The sequence below is a fragment of the Channa argus genome, chromosome 13 (genome assembly GCF_033026475.1).
Source record: "Channa argus isolate prfri chromosome 13, Channa argus male v1.0, whole genome shotgun sequence".
NCBI classification, from domain to species: domain Eukaryota; kingdom Metazoa; phylum Chordata; class Actinopteri; order Anabantiformes; family Channidae; genus Channa; species Channa argus.
In genome coordinates, this window is record NC_090209.1 from 10,498,708 (window position 1) to 10,516,519 (window position 17,812).

The following is a 17,812-nucleotide window of genomic DNA, read 5'->3' on the forward strand; positions in this document are numbered from 1 at the left end:
CTGTTAGGTAGCTTAATACAGTGGTTGATAATCTCTACATTGTTTTTTGTTTTGTGACACTCAGTGTTTTCAGCGACCCAGTTGTTAGTAAAACATTTAGCGTTAGCTCCTAATGTTAAATACATTACATTTCTCCACTGAGTCAGTGAAGAACAAAGCTAGAAAGGGTAAAAAAAAAAAAAAAAAAAAAAAGAGTGATTACTGGACATAACCGAACAGTTGGCAGTAAAAGCCATGTCATGATCAGCTCAGTAACTTAAATACAAGTACTAATGTCACAGTGTTATGATAATGGGAATATTGTTACTATACTTTCTAATTAGAATGGGAAACTGGTTTTTAAAACACTGCAGAAAAATGGGCGCTAGATTACCCATGCAGTCAGCATTTAGTCTGTAATTTGCTTTATCCCAGCATGCTCATTCACATATATACACACACACACACTGTTTGGATAGTTTTCTTTGTATTATAGTAACACCTCTATTAATCCCTTGAACGATGCACACAAAACATCTCCGATTGGAGCTGCTCACGGCTGGAGAATGTATTTGTGCCAAGCAGCTTCTAGGGGTAAACGTGCATATGGACTAAGGTAATGCTGGAACACACATTCTTGCTTGGTAAGCCTCTCATAAATAAATAAGGCTTTGAGTGAAGGGTATTATCAGCAATTGATTTAATGGGGAAAAACATTCTTTCACAGTTTCCAGAGTTACCATGGTACTACTATTGCACAGCTGGAACGGGGCTCTGGAGATAAGTGTTAACCTATTTTTCACATTAAGAGGTAACGGCGACCTCTAGTGCTGGACTCCACCAGATATTCCACTGCGATAAAAGAAAGAAGAAAAAAAAAAAAAAAAAAAAAAAAGCCCAGAGCGGACCTGAAACCTACGGAGCCCATCAGTGATGATGGAGCTGAAGGGTCACTGACTGTCAAAATGGTATCTGAGAATTTTTCATAAACTGCTTTCTATTCACAGCTTACACTGCAAGAAAAAATAGATTTCACTGGTTTCTACTGCAGTGCTCTGTGCCCATCGGCATGATGGAAAATGTTTTCACTCGTATTAAATACCTTTAATAATATACTTCAGGCATACAGTTTTTGTACCAATACACCAGAATTTTTTCTCAAATATATTTAAGCTCTCAGTTTATTTTAATTCATTTCTCTTCACACGTTTGTTTACCAAATTTAATACTAGTCTCCAGCTACACGATGTTAAGTTATCCATCTCACTGCTCCACATCCAAATTGCCAGCAGCTCAGTAAAATGTTTAATGGTATGCTTGTCCTCAAACCCATCACAAACAAGATTTGAAATGTTTTATTTTAATAGAATTTAGGACAACCAAATATAAAATAAAAAAGAAAACCAACAGCAAAAGTGAAATTTCATTCACTTTTTTTTTTTTTTCCTTAAAAAAATATCAGCCTTTCCCCTTGTTCAAAAACCGTTCCAAACTGGGACAAACAGAAATAACATGATAAATTCCAAGAAGCTGGAAGGCCATTTACATCTCTTGGCAAATATAAATATAGTGGTTTGAACGGGGTCTCAAATACCTCACATGGAAAGAGTGTACATACAGTTTATGTGACAGTAGGACACTCGGCACTGCCTGTATCAATTTTTATTAATGTAGAAAACCATGATCCTTATTTACGGATTTAAATCAACATGTTTATGACAAGAAAATATATACATTCAGCCATCTCTAATAGTCTCTGGAGTATGGCATTTGTGTTGCCCCTTAGATCATGGTCATTGTCTATTCAGGGGCATAATTGTGAGAGTATGTGTAGTCCGAGTAGTAATCCTGTGCCCCACCCCTGCCTGGAAAACCCCAAGAGCAAGGTCCACTTCCAGTTCCACCTCCCCGATCATGTCCTGGTCCTGGCCGAGGCCAAAGTCCTACAGGTGGGACTCCCCTCCCTCGATAGTTTCCTAAAGAACCCGGCCCCAAAGCCCCCCGTATAGGCCCGTGATCCATCTGTCCTGGGATGCTGCCTATACTACCATATCCCATACCACACATTGGATGTGGAGGCAGCTTAGGTCTGACTACTGCTCCTGCCCTGGTGGCCACTGTGGGAATGCCCACAGATGGACCAAGGTTATCAGTGCAATTCACCTGAGTCCTGCCCCCTTGACTGCTAGGGGTGTTACTTCCTACAGTTTCCCCAGTCGTAGAAAGCCCACTTGGGTCCACCAGGCCAGATGTGACAGTCTCACAACTGCTGGTCCCTGCCGTGCCCCATACAACCTCCCCAGGTCCGATAGCTGTCCTGTCATGTTGTGTGGGCGTCCCACTAGCATTTTTAGAAATGCCGGCCACGTAGCCTGGCTGGGCCGTGTCACTCTGGTCTGTAAAAGGGAGGGGGGTGGTGAGCGGAGAATTCCCAGTAGCCCCAGCTCCTCCAGTTTCTGAGCCATATGTGTGACCCAGCATCATGAGGTGAGGTGGAGGGGGAGGTTTGACCTCCAAGGGGAGGGAAGCCAGGTTGGCTAGAGGTCCTGTTGTGATTGTGACCGGGGGGGCTGGAACTGTGGTAGGAGCTGTAACTGGGGGTCGATACTCCTGATCCTGGGTGCTGCTGCATGGCGACGCAGGATAAGCAGGGGATGCCGCATAGCTAGAAGAGCCAGTGTAGGATGACCAGGACGCTGAAGGGCACAGAAAGCTCTGGTGGGGATTCACAGGAAAACCTCCTGGTGACAAGCTGCCAATGTCTGAAGAGCCAATGCCTATCTGGTTGGTGGCTTTGAACTGAGAGATGGCGGTTCTTAGAGCACTGTAATCTGACAGTGTTGGAGTTCTCTCAGGGGTGGCCTGCTGTTCTGGGAGCGGAGGACGAAATTCCTCCATCTCTGGTGGGGGTGGCTGCGGAGGATTCTCCTTCTCAGAGTCCTGGTTCTGTTCTGAGGGATCTGATATCGTGGGAGGCTCGCCATCATCAGAATCTAATGACATGTCCTCCTCTTCCACACATTCATCATTCACTACTGGGAGAGATAGAGAAAGATGAACAGAAAATGGGAGATAAAGATATTGTCTACAAATGTCGTAATAATGGATCATAAATGTTTAAAAAGTGGTGGTATTGCTGACATGTTTAACTAACAAGAACCAAAGGCAATTTAGCAAAGCAATTCCACCGCAACTCAACATCAAAGGGATCTGAAATTCAGTGATTGGCCTGCTGTTTACAGTACATACCAGTAGAGGGCGGTGTTGGGAGCTCATTCTGATTAATCGAGCCAATCAGACTGTGGAAACCACTCATAACGTCATCAATGCTTGCTATCACTATTCCATTTCTGGAGTACTGTAGGAACATCTCAAATGGCCTCTCTGCAAAAAGGCATCACATCATGTAACACTGAGTAATCATACAGTCAATTAGTCAGGAACAGTGTGTGTGTATCAACAATGTTGTGTCAAAGGGCATCTTAGTGACAGTGATGTAGATACCTGTGAGGAAAATGAGATGCCGCTGTTGTGTGTGCTGTGCTTGGAGCTTAATCAGGCATTCTAAGTCTGGAGCCTGCCGCGACTGAGTGTCACACTCATGATAAGGGAGGAACTCCACTAGGTGCTTCTTCTGATAAGCTGTCAGAAGATTCAGCAGCCCCATAGTGTTTGTGTTTAACCTACAAGAAAACAGCAACAGTAAACCAATGCAGTGTCAAGACAGCACCATTATAACATCATTATTACCATCTTGGCTGAGCATCTGTCGAGATACTGACCTCCCAAGCTCTTTTAGCTTCTTCTGGGACTTGCAGTGCACCTTCCACTGCCAGGGGTGTTCAGGAGTGCTCTGCTCCTCCAAGAACTTCAGCAGCCCCTGCAAGCGCTCTGCACAATACAAGCAATGCATGCTCTGAAGTGCTGTCCAACTGACATTTCCATTAACATGTACAAAGAAAGTAAGTCTTACCTTGTGTGATAAGGTCAGGGTTGAGGACAAACTCATCAGACACCATGAAGCCGCCAGACACAAACAGCTCATTATATGTGTGGTTCTTGACATCATCCAGAGTGTCAACTCCAGCAAAGCTCACTGAAGGCAACTTCTTTAAAGATACCAGAGCTGGGATCTGCAGGATAAAATAAGATGTTATTTCACTGTTATTTTTTGATAATAAAACATATAAAACAAACCTAAACAGAACGTGTATAAATTCAAATGAAACTATTATTTGTGCTTTTGAGTCATCTGAACTGAAGACACTGGAGCTGAGGCTGATGAAGAGGGTGAGAAGAGGTGATCTTACCTTGTGCACATGGGCAGCAATGTCCTCGTTCCGAATGATGATGAGGAGCTTATCTAAACTGCCGCTGTTTTCCAGAAATGTCTGCGGGCTGCACTCACTGTTGCCAAGGCTTTTTAAGTACTCCTTTGTGACAGACAGGAGAAACGTAATTGTTTGAGGCAGACAGATGAAATGTGTCCTTCTCTCTTGCATGTAAAAGTACTCAGTGACTGACAGATGCATAAAGAGCTGAGCACTGAGACATGAAACACACGGTAACAAAAAGGAAGCAGTTTACTATCATACATTGTGCCACGTATCACCACAGAAAGCTGTGGAGGCTCTTTATTTCAAGTTAAAAAAAGTTAACTAGAATGAGTCTATAAATGAAAAATACAAAAAAAGAAAATTCTGCACATATCGGTCTTAAACAACCTCATTAATAACCTTAAAAGCTCTTATGTTTAAACAACCTTATTAAATGATCCACAGACAAGATTTTGATTTTTCTTCCCTATATATTAATGCCTGTGATTTTGACCCACTTACAGTTCAGGGAACCTGCAGAGTAACAATTCAATATTTTCTGACACTATACAATTATAACAAATCATGATCCATAATTTTCTCTCACAGCAACACTGGAACGTTTTCTTGTACCTTTATTTCCTTGCAGACCTCACTCTCCTCCCCTTCGTCACCAGAGTAGATGTAGAATTTTACTGTATTCTTAGTGACATCCTTAAAGATTTCCACCAGGCTGCTAAAGACCTCCGGCTTCAGCTGACCAATGAGGCTGCCGGCCAGCAGGCCAGACCCACTGCCAGAAGCAGAACATGGATTTTGAGAGTTGAGCTCTGGAGAGTCCGATGTGACATGAGAGGGAGAATACATCTCTCCCACTACCTCTGCGGTTGTGGTTTCTGTTTTAGCCTTAGTGGAAGCAGTTGTCTCTTTGACACTGCCCACTTTACAACTTTGAGAGGTGGTGGTGCTTTTCAACAAGGAGGGCTCTGCTTTAGTTTTGGAAGTCTGAATGGGGGCAGGGTCTGGTGTTGTAAGATGAGATGCTGTCACTGGGGGAGGTGGAGAAGTGACCTTGGAGGGAGCAGGTGGGGCAGGGATCAACTTGTCCATCTTCTCACACAGTGCTTTGACATGTCCCTGAATGGAGACAGGGGATACATAGGGTACAACAAAGTCTGAGAAGCAGCTGTTGGGCTGCCAGCAGTGACGTGGAGGCAACCGTGGTGGTAGCTGTGAGGTATAACAGATGTGGTGAGTCTGCATAATGTTTTTAATGTCAGAAGTGAGGCTGTGAATTTCCTGGTTAAGTATAGTGTCCAAACTGATGGAGGGCCTGAAGGGAACCTCCTCTACAACAGGTAATGTCGGTGGAGGAGCCTCCTCTTTTACTTCCTCGGCCACAGGCGTCTTAGGCTCTGGTTGGGTGTCTGCAACTATTGCAGCCTCTGGCTCGGGCTTCGTCTCAGGAAAAGGCTGTGGTTTTTCTGGAGAAAAGCACACAGGAAACTTGTCACAGTATTGCCTTGTGAACCAGATCTAAATGTAGCTGCAGGAGTAGAGGTATGTGTGAACAAACTGATTTGATGTACCTTCATTCACAGGAACAACCCAGGTTGGGTTATCTGAGGTGTGAGCTTGCTCTGGTGGGGAGCTTATGCTGAAGGGACTATCAGGGCTACAGTCCATGTCCTCCTGAAGAGAGAGAACACCAGTGGTTATCTTTAGGTATATGGATGCTTTTAATGCATTGTAGTACTAAATTAACAACACAATAACGAACAACATTTTACCTCTGTGTAGTTAGTTTGTGATGGGGGCTCATTCTGTTTCCTAAGATCTGGTTCAGAAAAAGCAGATTCCCCCCTTCCTGAAACCGTTGATGATTCACCGTGATTTGATTGCAAAGACATTGAACCTTGAGCCACGGCTTTGTTGAGAGTGGCTAGGAGGATCTTAAGAAGACGATGGGTCTCGCTGACCGCTGAGGAGTTGGTGTTGCCGCGGGCTCTTAGATCGGTGTCATAAATACCCATGCTTTCCATCACTGCTGTCAGATTGTCACTCTGCGTACTTTCATCTCCCATATCATCTGCTTGGGTGCCTAATAGGACACACATACACAATTAAGCTAATAATGCGAAAGCAAATAATCCAGTATCACACAGGGAAGAAAAAACGTACAGGTTCAGGATCTAGAGCAAATACCTCTGCAATAGTGGCCGCAACCACATTGGAAGGCAGGAATATAAACTATAAAATGCATGCATCTAGAAATGAAAGACATCAATTAAGGTTTGATTTTAATCAGTACAATAACCGACTATTATCTGATGCCAAAAGGCAGCGTTGTCTCTCAAAAAATAAATATACACCTTTTAAATAAGGCTACTGACTCACCTCTACTCGGTTCCCCATTACTCAGTGGATCAGTGCGTTGGTGCTTGTTCGCGCCTCCCCTCTCATCTCCTTCAAACTTTCTCTTCAGACTGTTGGCATCCCAGGCTCCATCCTCTCCCCTTTCCTTCCCAGGATCCTTTATTAGTGCTTTCTTATGGAGCTGAATCAGTTTTAGCAACTGTTTCATCTTGTCTTTATCATATTCATTCTGGGACAGCCGCAGCCTTTGAGGCTGAGGCTGGCTCTCAGTCTGGGGCTTGAGCTGCAACTGAGCACCGTTTGAGTGTGCCAACCCAGGCTTCCGTCTGCTGCTGTCTGTGGGTGGCTTCTCCTGGGCTTGTCTCTCTTGTGGTGGCCTCTCTGAAGGTTGCCTCTCATGGTGAACCTTTTCTGAGGGTCTCTCTGCCCTGTCTGATCCTCTGTCTGAGCCACCCCAGTCAGAAACAGGGCTGTATTCCACAGGGCCTGGAGCAGGCGTAGGTACGGGTACAGGATTCCGTATTCTTTCAATGATGTCCTTTGCCTTGTTCAGTGGTAAAATATAGTTGGCAGGATTATGGACATAAGAACGCAGTACTGCGTCCATGTTAAATTTGTGTCTAGGTACTGTGACCGGTATGGTTCGATCGTCCATGTTACACTTGTAGTCAGGCAGGATGAATGGTCGCACTGTGCCCGAATCCATCCGCATTAGGTAATCAGCGGCCTGTCGTTCCACCCCAGAGCTCAGGTCTTTTCCTGGGTTGGGCCGCAGCTTGAACAGGGCATAGTGCAGAGCAGGAATAAAGTGCTCCATGGAGGACAGTGTAGCAGGCTGGGGCTCCACCGTCAGCGGCTCCGGCTCAAACAGTCTAGATGCTGAAATTGAAGATATATGTAAATATCTGTGTCGAAGATACGATGAATATGTGCACGTAAAGTGATCAGATCATTTAGAGATAATTTAAATTGTTTTTTGAAGAGGCAGATAAGATTCAAAAATGAACACTCTAATAAAACAACAAATTCTGGAAGAATCTGCTGGATAAGAAAAATAATGGTGAATAATACTTACAATATTTAACAACCACCCTTGGCTCCTGAAATATGAACAATGCTTGCAGGTTCTTCTCAGCTCTCCCCCGTCGCTCTAGAAAACAGTTTTTTTTTTATTTTATTTTTATTTTTTTTTTAGGTAGTAGGTGTTGAACTGACACAACAGAAAATTACAGTATAAGGTAGAAGTAAAAGCCTTCTGGTACCTTTGGACTCAACCATTTGAGCTGAGGAGAGCAGGAAAAGAAAACCCCTGTCAAGCAAGGACTTCACCAGCACCTTTAAGAAGAGACAGATGAGACAGATGAGACCATGTAGGCAATTTAAAATAAGTGCATATTTGTATGACAGTGGCACTTTAGTATAGTTTTTAACAAGGTTCCAAGGAAAACTGGGTTTAAAACAAAAACTTTATTAATGACACAATCAAATGATGATGCATAAATGCAACAATATATAAATATCTTAACTTTTACTGTTAATTATTTATGAGGTTTGTGAGGGTTTCTAAACAATTGTGAATTCCACTGAGTTTATTCTGTGGACAAACTATGCGCTGACTGCAGATCTTTTTGGAATGGTAATGTATGAGAACATGGTAGGCAACAGCTACAGGGTGACTCACCATTCTGTCCCTCTCCAGTTTGCTGACCAGTGCTGCCAAACTGCCGCAACTCGGTTTGCCTTTTCCATCTACTACCTCAAACAAGCTACAGGACATTCCACACTTCATCACTGTGGGCAGAGAACAGTACGTCTGAATACAAAGCAGCCACATAACTCATCTATGCACTAGAGCTGACTGATGAATTATATTTTCATTGTCATCATATGTGTGACAAACACTAGGCAAAAGAGTGCATGAATTGCAATAATCAACAGATTTTGGCTTGTCCCTTCAGGGGGAGCCACAACAGAATGTTTTCCACACTTTGATTTGGCATGAGTTTTTATACCGGATGCCTTTCCTGCATTCCTGCCGCAGCCCTCCCATTTTATCCGGCCTCGGGACCAGCACCAAGGTGGCCCTTGGTGGCTGGGTGGGGTCTCACCTGTTGGGGTGAGGTTCGAATCTCTGGTCTGAATTGCAATGCATGAGAAATCTTTTTACTCGTGCAATGGGTTCACGCTGCGCATGTGAACATTTGATCTATCAGATCATCGCATATGCAATCACTCTCAAATCAAATCAGAGTGTGCAAAACGTAAGCGTTTTGGGTGCACCAGCAGCCCCAAGTAGGAATCAGCTTTTAAATTTTTTTTTAATATATCTATTATTCACTGATTAAACTTCACCCCATGATTATTGTCAGCAGAATATTTATTTTATTTTTGCTATTGGCAATTGAACACTTTGCAGATTTTCCTCATATTGTGCTATAAACTATACTGCGTTTCTGTACACAAGACCAAATATTTTATTATATTTTATTTTGAGATCTACATGGGATTTTTAGTTCAGACTGACCTTCCCGTGATGCACTGTAGGTGTCCCAAGAAAAAAGCACAGGGGGAATTTTTCTTTTCACCTGCTCCAGCTGCATACCCCGAGTCACCTCCAGCTTCTCAGGCCTACAGGTGAACACATGGAGATTTGTCAGAAAGCAAATCATTTTGCAGTGAATACTAACCTCCTCTTCTCAACTACAAGATATATGCAACGATTAAGTTCAGTATGTAAAAGTAATTTGTGGCAAAAAGTGCCTTTAATAATTAATAAGATTCTAGTAGCACTGAATTTGTTTTTCAGAGATTCACAAAATAACATAAGAGACTTGCTTACTCACAGTTTAAAAGGAAGGTAGGGTCGTGAAGAGGATCGTAAACAGATTGGGAATAATTCCTGCCCCTTGTTTACAAGTGGACCACTCCACACAGTGTAGCAGCTTTTCCCTGTTATGGCATCAACAACATAATAATAATGTATAATGTAAGCAGAAAGCAGTTCTAACTTTTCATGAGTGATGTTTTGTCACAAATGCTAATTTTTGTCACACACTCTTTGTTAGACATGAGCTAGCTGGTTGGATTATTTTCCACAAATAATGAAAATTAAGTTAGGAATAAAACAAATAAAATACCCCTGTGATACTGATTAACATCAGAGCAGTTAACAATTCTGTTAGAGACTCGCAGCTAGTTTTATTGCACACTGGTTGTGCACCACATTTAAAACAACACAAAGTGGTGACAATGATTAAATATGTTATTGTTTATATTATAAAAAGACAGTAATTGTTTTTTTTACCTCTACTTCCCTCAGGGGGAATAGTGTTAAACCTGTTAAGGACAGAAACCAAAAAATAAAAAATAAAAATTAGAAAACACAAATCAGTGAGAGAATTGCCAAGGTATTGCAAATACATTTCACCATTTTCTGTAGTGATATGTACCTGTGCACAGTCATAGGAGTTGCTGCAGCCTCCTTGCCTTTGTACTGAAAGGATACCACAGCATAGGGGCACACATGCCTGGGCCTTGCCTTAATTTCATCAAATGCAAACTCGAAGAAATATTGCTAGAATGCAATGGAAGACTCACATTAACAGAGAAATACTGTCCAAAAAAGATTTCAAACATTTCTTTGACAACACATACATACAACAAGTAAATAAAGAATAACTAATGTTACCTGTGTGAGCTCAAAAGCCCTGTAAGACAGCAAAGATGTAACTCTATTGGCACTTTTGGATAAGTGACAGTCAAACTTGGGTGTAGGCTCTATTGCATTCTTAGGCATGTTCTCGTAGATGTGCTTTATTCGGCCCTGAGAAAAAAAAAAAATGTATACCAGTTAGCTTCAAATTTGACAAGAATTACAAATCTGTTCATTACAAAATAAAAGTTTAATGGCAGCCATACCCTCATGACTTTAAAAACAATCATGTCTCCAAATGACCCCACTTCAAAAGGGTTGATTTGTAACAAATCAGAATACTTGGAGAGATAAACACCTACAATGAAATAAATAGAAGAATCACCAGAGGAACGCACCAAAATTATACTGCAAAATGCATTAATCTAGTGTATTTAAAAATAAATAAATAAAATCACCCATATTGCTGTTCAAAGCAAAGCCACACTATAGCTTTCTTGCTTGGTAATGTTATCATGTCAGAAGCAAAACAGATATTTTCAGACGCAGACAAAACTTTGAATTGAAATCCGGAAAAAATAAATAAATGAAATAAAATAGTATGGCTAGTAAAACTCATCAAGACAGGAATCCAAAAATCTAATTCCATCTACTTCTATTCCGACTCTACTGTTAAATCAACCGCCGGGCCAACAACACAGGGAAACTTACCCGTTGATGGATTTCCTAGTGTGGTTATCCTGGAGTGTCCAACAGACAGACCCTTCTCGCAGATCCACTGGAGCTACAAGAGAACATACAAAGCTCACAATCAAGTAAGACAAAAATAATGCTTCATAACCTGTCAATTATCAATATGTGTTTCAGCAAAACAGCCAAGTTAACCTTGGATTTGTCTGGAAAAAGGAAGCAGTACGATTCAGTCAGTTCTTGTTCGGTGCGCCCCTCCTGCTTCATTTCTCTTCGCTTCTCGATGAACTGGCACACAAAGGGAGTAGACAGCAAATGAGATACAGCTGCTTGAAGCACACAGTATGTTCGTTCTGGTAGTAGGTGTAAGTTGAAGCAGCAAATGCTGAGAACATTATTACACCCTGTTCTCAGCGTGTGCTCTTTTCTGTCATATGTGCTACTGAAACATTGGTGGAATTACAACACTTGGCTCAAGTGGCTCAACATCTCAACATTGAAGACAGACAATTATGTTTTTGCCATATAGGCTTCAGCAATAAAGTTCTTTCTGATTCTGATTCTGAAACTGTTGGTAAAAACAGAGCAACTGAAATGCTAATGCTAACACTAAGTTACAGGAAACCATGGTCAACCTCTTTCTCCAGCAGTTCATTGTGAATTAGCCTGGCCTTGCAGTAGGAGAAGGTTCCTCGCGATGATGAGTCGAGGTAAAACGAGGAGACAATCTTCACAAGGTCCTCAAACTCCCGACTGTCAGGAGGCAGAAACTGGTACAAGCCTGTGCACAAAGAGAGGATTGAGTGTATTAGAATATAGAAGCAAATAAATGGCATATGGTGGAATCCCTTGGTTCTTATGTTTTGGCACCCTCTTTCATTTTAAATTGGGTGGCCAAAACATCAGAACCAACTCATTTTATAATGCCCTCCAGTACAACTCCACCACCCACTATGACCTCAATAATAAACAAACAGTAGAATTATCACATTTCAAACAGTTTCCACTTCAACAATGAGTAATTATAACCTTGTAAAAGCATAATTCATGGCAGAGCTGCTATACTGGATTGCATTAGATCGTACAGGGACAAATGTCTGTAGCCCTGTCAGTAGTAATGGGGGGGGGGTCCCTTATCCCTGTAAGTGCGACACTCAAGTCACGTGTTCTCATGTAAAACATAGTACAGGATGATGTGATGTGAACGGAGCACTGGCAAGCAAGAATTCTCTATGTGTGTGTCTGGTGACTGTAAGCAGGGGGTGTTATGATCCAGCAGCGTCTTATGTTAACGTATCTGCTAAATCCTAAAGCTCATCTCAACAGGTTAGTGAACTAAGCTTAGGAGAATAAAGCGTTATTTAGGAAAACATTGTTTTACAAGTATAACCAGAAATCCCTTATGTGAAGAAACTGCTGTAGAGGTGACCAAGCCTGGCATCCATCTGGATTTACATACGTTGTATCATGTCTATCCAAACACGTGCAAATAAGGGAACCCATTACTATAAGCCATCTGAATTGAGCCCCATCAGCAACAAGCCATGGGCAACAAATAGTAAAGATCTGTCACGTAAGACAAAGGGCTGGGGACAGATCCACTGAGCACACATACAATCAAGTCTGTCTCACAGCTCTACAGTTTTTAACTTGTGAAATAACATTACATGTGCAATATGGTGGGGAAACAGCTGACTACACAGGCAGGAGCAGCTGCTTAAAGATGAGCCACTACATTTCAACATTGTCTTTAAGAAATAATATATGTTTTACAACAAGCTCTATACGTGTAACTGTTTTGCGACTTTTTTATGTGTACTTCAACCTTCCTTTAGGATAGGGCCTGTGTATGGGGCTGCAAAATATTTAATGTTTTAAGGGTGTATAGGTGATGTGTAAAAAGGATGCTCTGAAATGCCAGTTTTATCGAGCTGGGACAATGTATGGGCAGCATTAGTTGGACTTCATTAAAAAGTTGCACAGTGCTGTGCAGACTGATGGGGTGGATACATCCATGCCCTTCACTGAGGTCAACGAGACACTTACATGATGTCAGGTGATGGCTGTGAACACTCATGACTTTAGCAACATTATTCAACCAGACTATGGTCCCATGAAAAGGTGAAGAAACCAAGCAAGTGGGCTTTTAAGTGAGCGGTTCTCAAAGTGCCGCTTTCACAGCAACGGAGCTGCCTGCTGCTCACTGTTAATTTGGATACCTGAGCCTCACTACCAAAGCCGTGTCTGCTAAAACAACTCACGCTACACCAGTCAAGGCTATCGGTGTGCTTAACCTGCAGGGCGCTGATCCATCTGAACCCAAAATGTCGCTGAACATTTTGTTAAAACTCTTTAAACTAGCGAGCCAGACCAGCTAGCTAGCAGGGTAGCTAACATGCAGCAGCAGAAGAAATATGAAAGACAGTACAGGCTCTGTTCAAAATAGCACCGATATGGCACCACCTTTCCGCTCCCGTATCTTCCTCGGGATTTGAAAATTTTTCCGTGGCAGCTCTTCGGCGGGTCTCTGGCCCGGCAAGGGAGAAGTGCTGAAGCTCCGGGGGTCCGTCTGCACGCTCCTCCGCCGCTCAGTGGCTTCATGTTCGGGCATTACACTGTCTCCACATCCAGGCTGATCGCCATTTTGGTTGGCTGTGGACGAGGTGGCGGCGGAATTCTTCTGGGGTTCGCCACCGTCCGGTTGGAGATCGTCCGTCTCGGTACATTCTGAGTCCTTTTTCCCCACTGCGTTGGGGTTCAGGGCCATTTTCGGGCACCGTGCACGTCTTACGGGCAATGTAGCTGTAACGATTACGGCGCCGCTTCTCTCACACACTCTCCTCCTCACCCAGCCTCCGCCATTGTGAAAATGACGTACACGTTCTTCTCCACCACTGCAAAACGCTGCCGTCACTATGTTTACATACGAGAAAATCGGCGCCACCCAGTGGCGGAGCCAATTACTACCACAACTGGATGCGTAAGTGAACATGTGGGTGAAACTAATACTCACAAAGACAACACGATGTGCGAGGCAGCCCCGATTCTGCACACTTTGAATTTGCACGTCTTATTCCTGTATATCTATACAGTAGTTTTCATTTGTATAACATACATTTTCATGTTTTACAAAAGAGAGGCAAGTGATCGCAAATACTGTAGATGACAGTTTTGAGACACTCTTACTGTAAGAAAGTTTGACAGACACAGTGTGTGTGTCTGCAGAACATACATGCTGTTGTAATGCTTGCTTTACCCAGAAGGTGATGACAATGAGGCACTTATTCTTTTCATCTCCATTATTACTTAAAAGAATAAAGAATTGTGACATTCTGGATGTTTTTGATAACTTTGTTAAAAAAAACAACGCAATAATTAAAAACTGGGACCAAAGTTTAATTCACTCATGTGCAGTTTAAATTAAGAAATAGAAAATCTAAATCAAGTTTGGGGGAAATAACACTGCAAAGCATAAAGTACATAAAACGTAAATAATACCCCAAACAGAAAATAACAAGGCAAAGAGTGCTCGTCTTTGTCCCTCTACAATAATTTTTCAACCATGCTGCCTCTGCTGTATACATCAAACTCCTTGTAGTGTAGGTAATCTTTCAGCCTAGGAGGAAGAGGAAGGAAGTTGATGAAAACTGGAGCTTTCATGCGCAGGCATCTCAGATGTTCTCTTATCCGCAACCGACACAGGTGCTTCAGGCTACGGGCATTTCCTGTAAAACCATGGCAGTTAAGTCAGAGAAGTTACATAAAACCTTCAACGTTTCTGCTGATAGGTTGAGCAATCATTATTAATCATACTTTGAATGTGACAGATGTCTGGCCATTGTTTCTGCTCCATTAAAGTTTCCTTAAGTTTGGTGCAGAAGGAGACCTGGTCAGTGTAGTCGAGCATGATGCGCACCACCTGAGCAGACAGGTGCTTCAGCCAAGACACGGTTATGACCTCACAGAACTAAAAAGAAAATCAGAGGCAAGTGGCAGTAAAAAAGCAACCTTTAAAAGAAGTGCTACTCTTCACCCTTTGCAACCCTAAGACATGTTTTTTCTTACCACCATGTCTTTGATGACTGAGGTGGTCCAAGGAGCATAGACATGGGAACTGTCACCATAAGGACAGTCAAAGCAACGTTTAACATCATATCCATAGTTCAGAATCATCCTCAGCATGACTTCATCTTTTAAGGCATAATGCAGTGCTGAAGGGAAGTGAGTGGTGTTGATGCGGGAGTAGTAGTTTACATTTGCCCCAAACTTCAGCAGTGTGTTGATCAGTTCATAGTTGCCCTGTCTAAGAGCCACCTGCAAACAGTTGATAGGATCCTGGTTCACCATTGCCCCAGCCTCTAACAGCAAGCGGGTGCACTGAAGGTCATTGTTGGACACAGCAAAAAAAAGGGCAGACCTGCGTTCATCATCATAGTTGCGGCGCACCCTTGGGTGCAGCATGAAGTTTGGATCATAGCCAGCTTTGAGCAGTACCTCTACACAATGGGCATGTCCCCCAGCGGCTGCAGAATGGAGGGGACTCATCCCACTTTCTTTGACAGCGCTAATTTTAGTCACTGGGATGAGTTGCTGAAGTGCCCTGTAAAAGACAGGTCCACATTTATTAACATGACAGTGGTTCAGACTATTTTAAAGGTGTGAAAACTGTTGTCACATTAAAATTTCTCACAGCCTGTGTCCACGGTATGCCACACGGTGAATTGGTAGGTGCCCACTGTGAAGAGGCTGGTTGGGAGCTGCTCCCTGTTCCAGCAGCAAAGAGATGATATCAGGGTTTCCCGAAGCTGCTGCATCGAACAAAACAGTGCCTGACTCCGATTCCCACCACACATGGGCTCCTAAAAATAAATGTGTATAGAAATTTGATAGACAATTTCTTTACCTGAAGAACAACAGAGAACAACACAGTGTTATACTGTATATATGAACTTTTGTTTAACTTTTCTGAAAAACAAAAATGCTAATTCTATTTCACCATTACATTGTCAGAACACCTCAATAAGTCAGATAATCAAACAAATATTAAATATCCCATATATTCTACCTTTCTGTAATAGGATCTCCACCACATTCAAATGTCCATTCTGTGCAGCCAGTGCCAGTGGAGTTTTCTTTTTGATGTCACATGCATTTGGGTTGCCACCAGACACTAGGAGCAGATAAACAAAGTTCTCCAAGCCTAAAAAGGCACACTCATGTAGAGCTGTCCTGTTTAATGGTCCTGTTTGGTCTACTTTGGCATTGTAGCGAAGCAGAACCGTGGCCAAGTCATATTGGTCATTCAGAATAGCTAAGAAATGTGGAAAATAATACAGTTATTAGCAAACGTGTTTTGGTTTCTATTACATTTGGTGTATTAGTGCATTCATGTTAATTTAATGTCAGATACCTGCCACTAATGGAGAATCCTGCTCGTCGTTCTGGAGATTTGGGTTGGAACCGTTCTGTAAAAGGAATATGGCATTCTCTCTGCGTCCATGGACCACAGCTAGAAACAGTGGCGTCTCACCTTTAAGTGTGCGACAATGGGCGGCACCTGGAGGTGATGCTGGAATGGCACACAAATTATCAGCTCTCAAATATTTGAGAAGAAGCCTGTATGATGAAACACTGCAGTCATACTTTTAATATCCTTACATGAGAATACAATCTGTAGTATTCTTTTATTTTCCTGCACTGCAGCCTCATGCAGGGGGATCCATCCCCGTTCATCCACTCTGGACATCGTCTCTGGCTGGACTGCCAGTCTTTGTAGTGCATCCTGGTCACCTGTGTATGAAGATAGGATATCATGGCAGAACATTTTATCTGATCTGATGATCTTATTCAGTTTGACAGGTTAAAAAATTAGCACCTCACCCTCCTTGATTGCTTTGAAAATTTCATCCGGATCCTCACTGGGTCTCAGATCACTTAGATAGATTGTACAGAGCAAGGATTCAAAGAATGTTTACACAAAATTCATTAGGAAGAGAAAGTCATGAAATGCTGGGTCCTTAAATGTTAACCTTGGATTCAATCCTTTTAGCTTTCTATACTGAATCAGGCTTTGTTCAATAATACATTGTGTTGCCTCATCTTCATCCAAGTCATCTTCCGATTGATAGAAGTCATATTCTGTCTCTGAGTTCATTCTGAAAGGGTCAGTGCAGAAGAACTTGCTGTGGAGAGAGTCCAACCGTAAGGAAATCATGAGCATTAAATCTGATACCGGAGACCTACAGCACACTGCTTGCAGCCCTAAATATCAACAGTGAAACTGAACTACAGTGCAGCTAAGCAAGTTATAGTTATGAGTTTAGTGACACTGAAACACATTCACAATATTAAAGCAAATAAGCAGTCTTCACTATGACTTTTCTTCAGTCACTCTTATTGTAATATTACAGCAGATCACTTGCAGAGAATTTTCAGTATTCACTGTAGCTCTGAGCATGGCCAAAATAAAAGTATGTAAAGTCCAACTGCATGCCGCAGAAACGATTACTGATATAATTTGCCACCACTACTTGGAATCCTAAAGTAGCAGAAGAAATGCCATGAAGAAATCAGGCAGTGTTACAGGTGTTAAGTGACCTGAAAATTCTGCAACACATTGTGGAAATTCAACAGCTACAGAGTTCAGCAAGTTCACCTCTACAACAGCGCCAAGCTTTAAGATCCACACAAACCAGTTTACCTTTTTTGTTTATTCATTGTATGTTGTTTACAGTACCTTCTGTCAAATGGCAGTGCTCCCTCGGCAGGCATCCAGTGGCCTGCTCTGTACCCACACATA

At 42.4% G+C, this 17,812-nt stretch overlaps 2 protein-coding genes across 3 annotated transcripts; both read right to left on the minus strand.

The window, feature by feature from the left end:
- Nucleotides 1-1,319: 1,319 nt before the first annotated feature.
- On the minus strand, nt 1,320-13,897 carry tasorb (transcription activation suppressor b). Of its 2 annotated transcripts, none has more exons than XM_067527230.1 (23): nt 13,477-13,897; nt 11,649-11,794; nt 11,209-11,301; nt 11,035-11,107; nt 10,590-10,681; nt 10,360-10,494; nt 10,121-10,245; nt 9,976-10,007; nt 9,515-9,620; nt 9,196-9,299; nt 8,353-8,462; nt 7,934-8,006; nt 7,747-7,821; nt 6,693-7,550; nt 6,086-6,396; nt 5,885-5,987; nt 4,929-5,779; nt 4,290-4,412; nt 3,953-4,112; nt 3,762-3,870; nt 3,484-3,662; nt 3,229-3,363; nt 1,320-3,011 (listed from the first exon to the last, which is right to left on the minus strand). In XM_067527230.1, the coding sequence occupies exons 1-23, from the start codon at nt 13,778-13,780 to the stop codon at nt 1,780-1,782; spliced, it is 5,529 nt and encodes a 1,842-aa protein (XP_067383331.1). In that variant the 5' UTR covers nt 13,781-13,897; the 3' UTR covers nt 1,320-1,779. The 2 variants fall into 2 exon arrangements, with proteins under 2 accessions (XP_067383331.1, XP_067383330.1); XM_067527229.1 differs by having other exon boundaries at nt 1,320-3,014; nt 13,477-13,896.
- Nucleotides 13,898-14,373: 476 nt separating this feature from the next.
- asb14b (ankyrin repeat and SOCS box containing 14b) lies at nt 14,374-17,810 on the minus strand. The gene is made up of 10 exons (XM_067527231.1): nt 17,750-17,810; nt 17,043-17,195; nt 16,894-16,946; nt 16,672-16,803; nt 16,424-16,582; nt 16,079-16,324; nt 15,704-15,872; nt 15,079-15,613; nt 14,827-14,980; nt 14,374-14,738 (listed from the first exon to the last, which is right to left on the minus strand). The coding sequence occupies exons 1-10, from the start codon at nt 17,782-17,784 to the stop codon at nt 14,557-14,559; spliced, it is 1,818 nt and encodes a 605-aa protein (XP_067383332.1). The 5' UTR covers nt 17,785-17,810; the 3' UTR covers nt 14,374-14,556.
- Between the last annotated feature and the right edge of the window lie 2 nt (nt 17,811-17,812).

What these genes read in the sequence shown, in the direction of transcription:
- asb14b (XM_067527231.1), bottom strand. Translation starts at nt 17,784, where the DNA reads ATGCCTGCCGAGGGAGCACTGCCATTTGACAGAAG. An exon ending in CTAAAAGGATTGAATCCAAG is followed by an intron (nt 16,947 to 17,042) that starts GTTAACATTTAA and finishes AATCTATCTAAG; the next exon opens with TGATCTGAGACCCAGTGAGG. An exon ending in GCATACCGTGGACACAGGCT is followed by an intron (nt 15,614 to 15,703) that starts GTGAGAAATTTT and finishes TGTCTTTTACAG; the next exon opens with GGCACTTCAGCAACTCATCC.
- tasorb (XM_067527229.1), bottom strand. Translation starts at nt 13,780, where the DNA reads ATGGCCCTGAACCCCAACGCAGTGGGGAAAAAGGACTCAGAATGTACC. An exon ending in CTACAGTGCATCACGGGAAG is followed by an intron (nt 8,463 to 9,195) that starts GTCAGTCTGAAC and finishes CTCTGCCCACAG; the next exon opens with TGATGAAGTGTGGAATGTCC. An exon ending in AAGGGTGGTTGTTAAATATT is followed by an intron (nt 7,551 to 7,746) that starts GTAAGTATTATT and finishes CTTCAATTTCAG; the next exon opens with CATCTAGACTGTTTGAGCCG.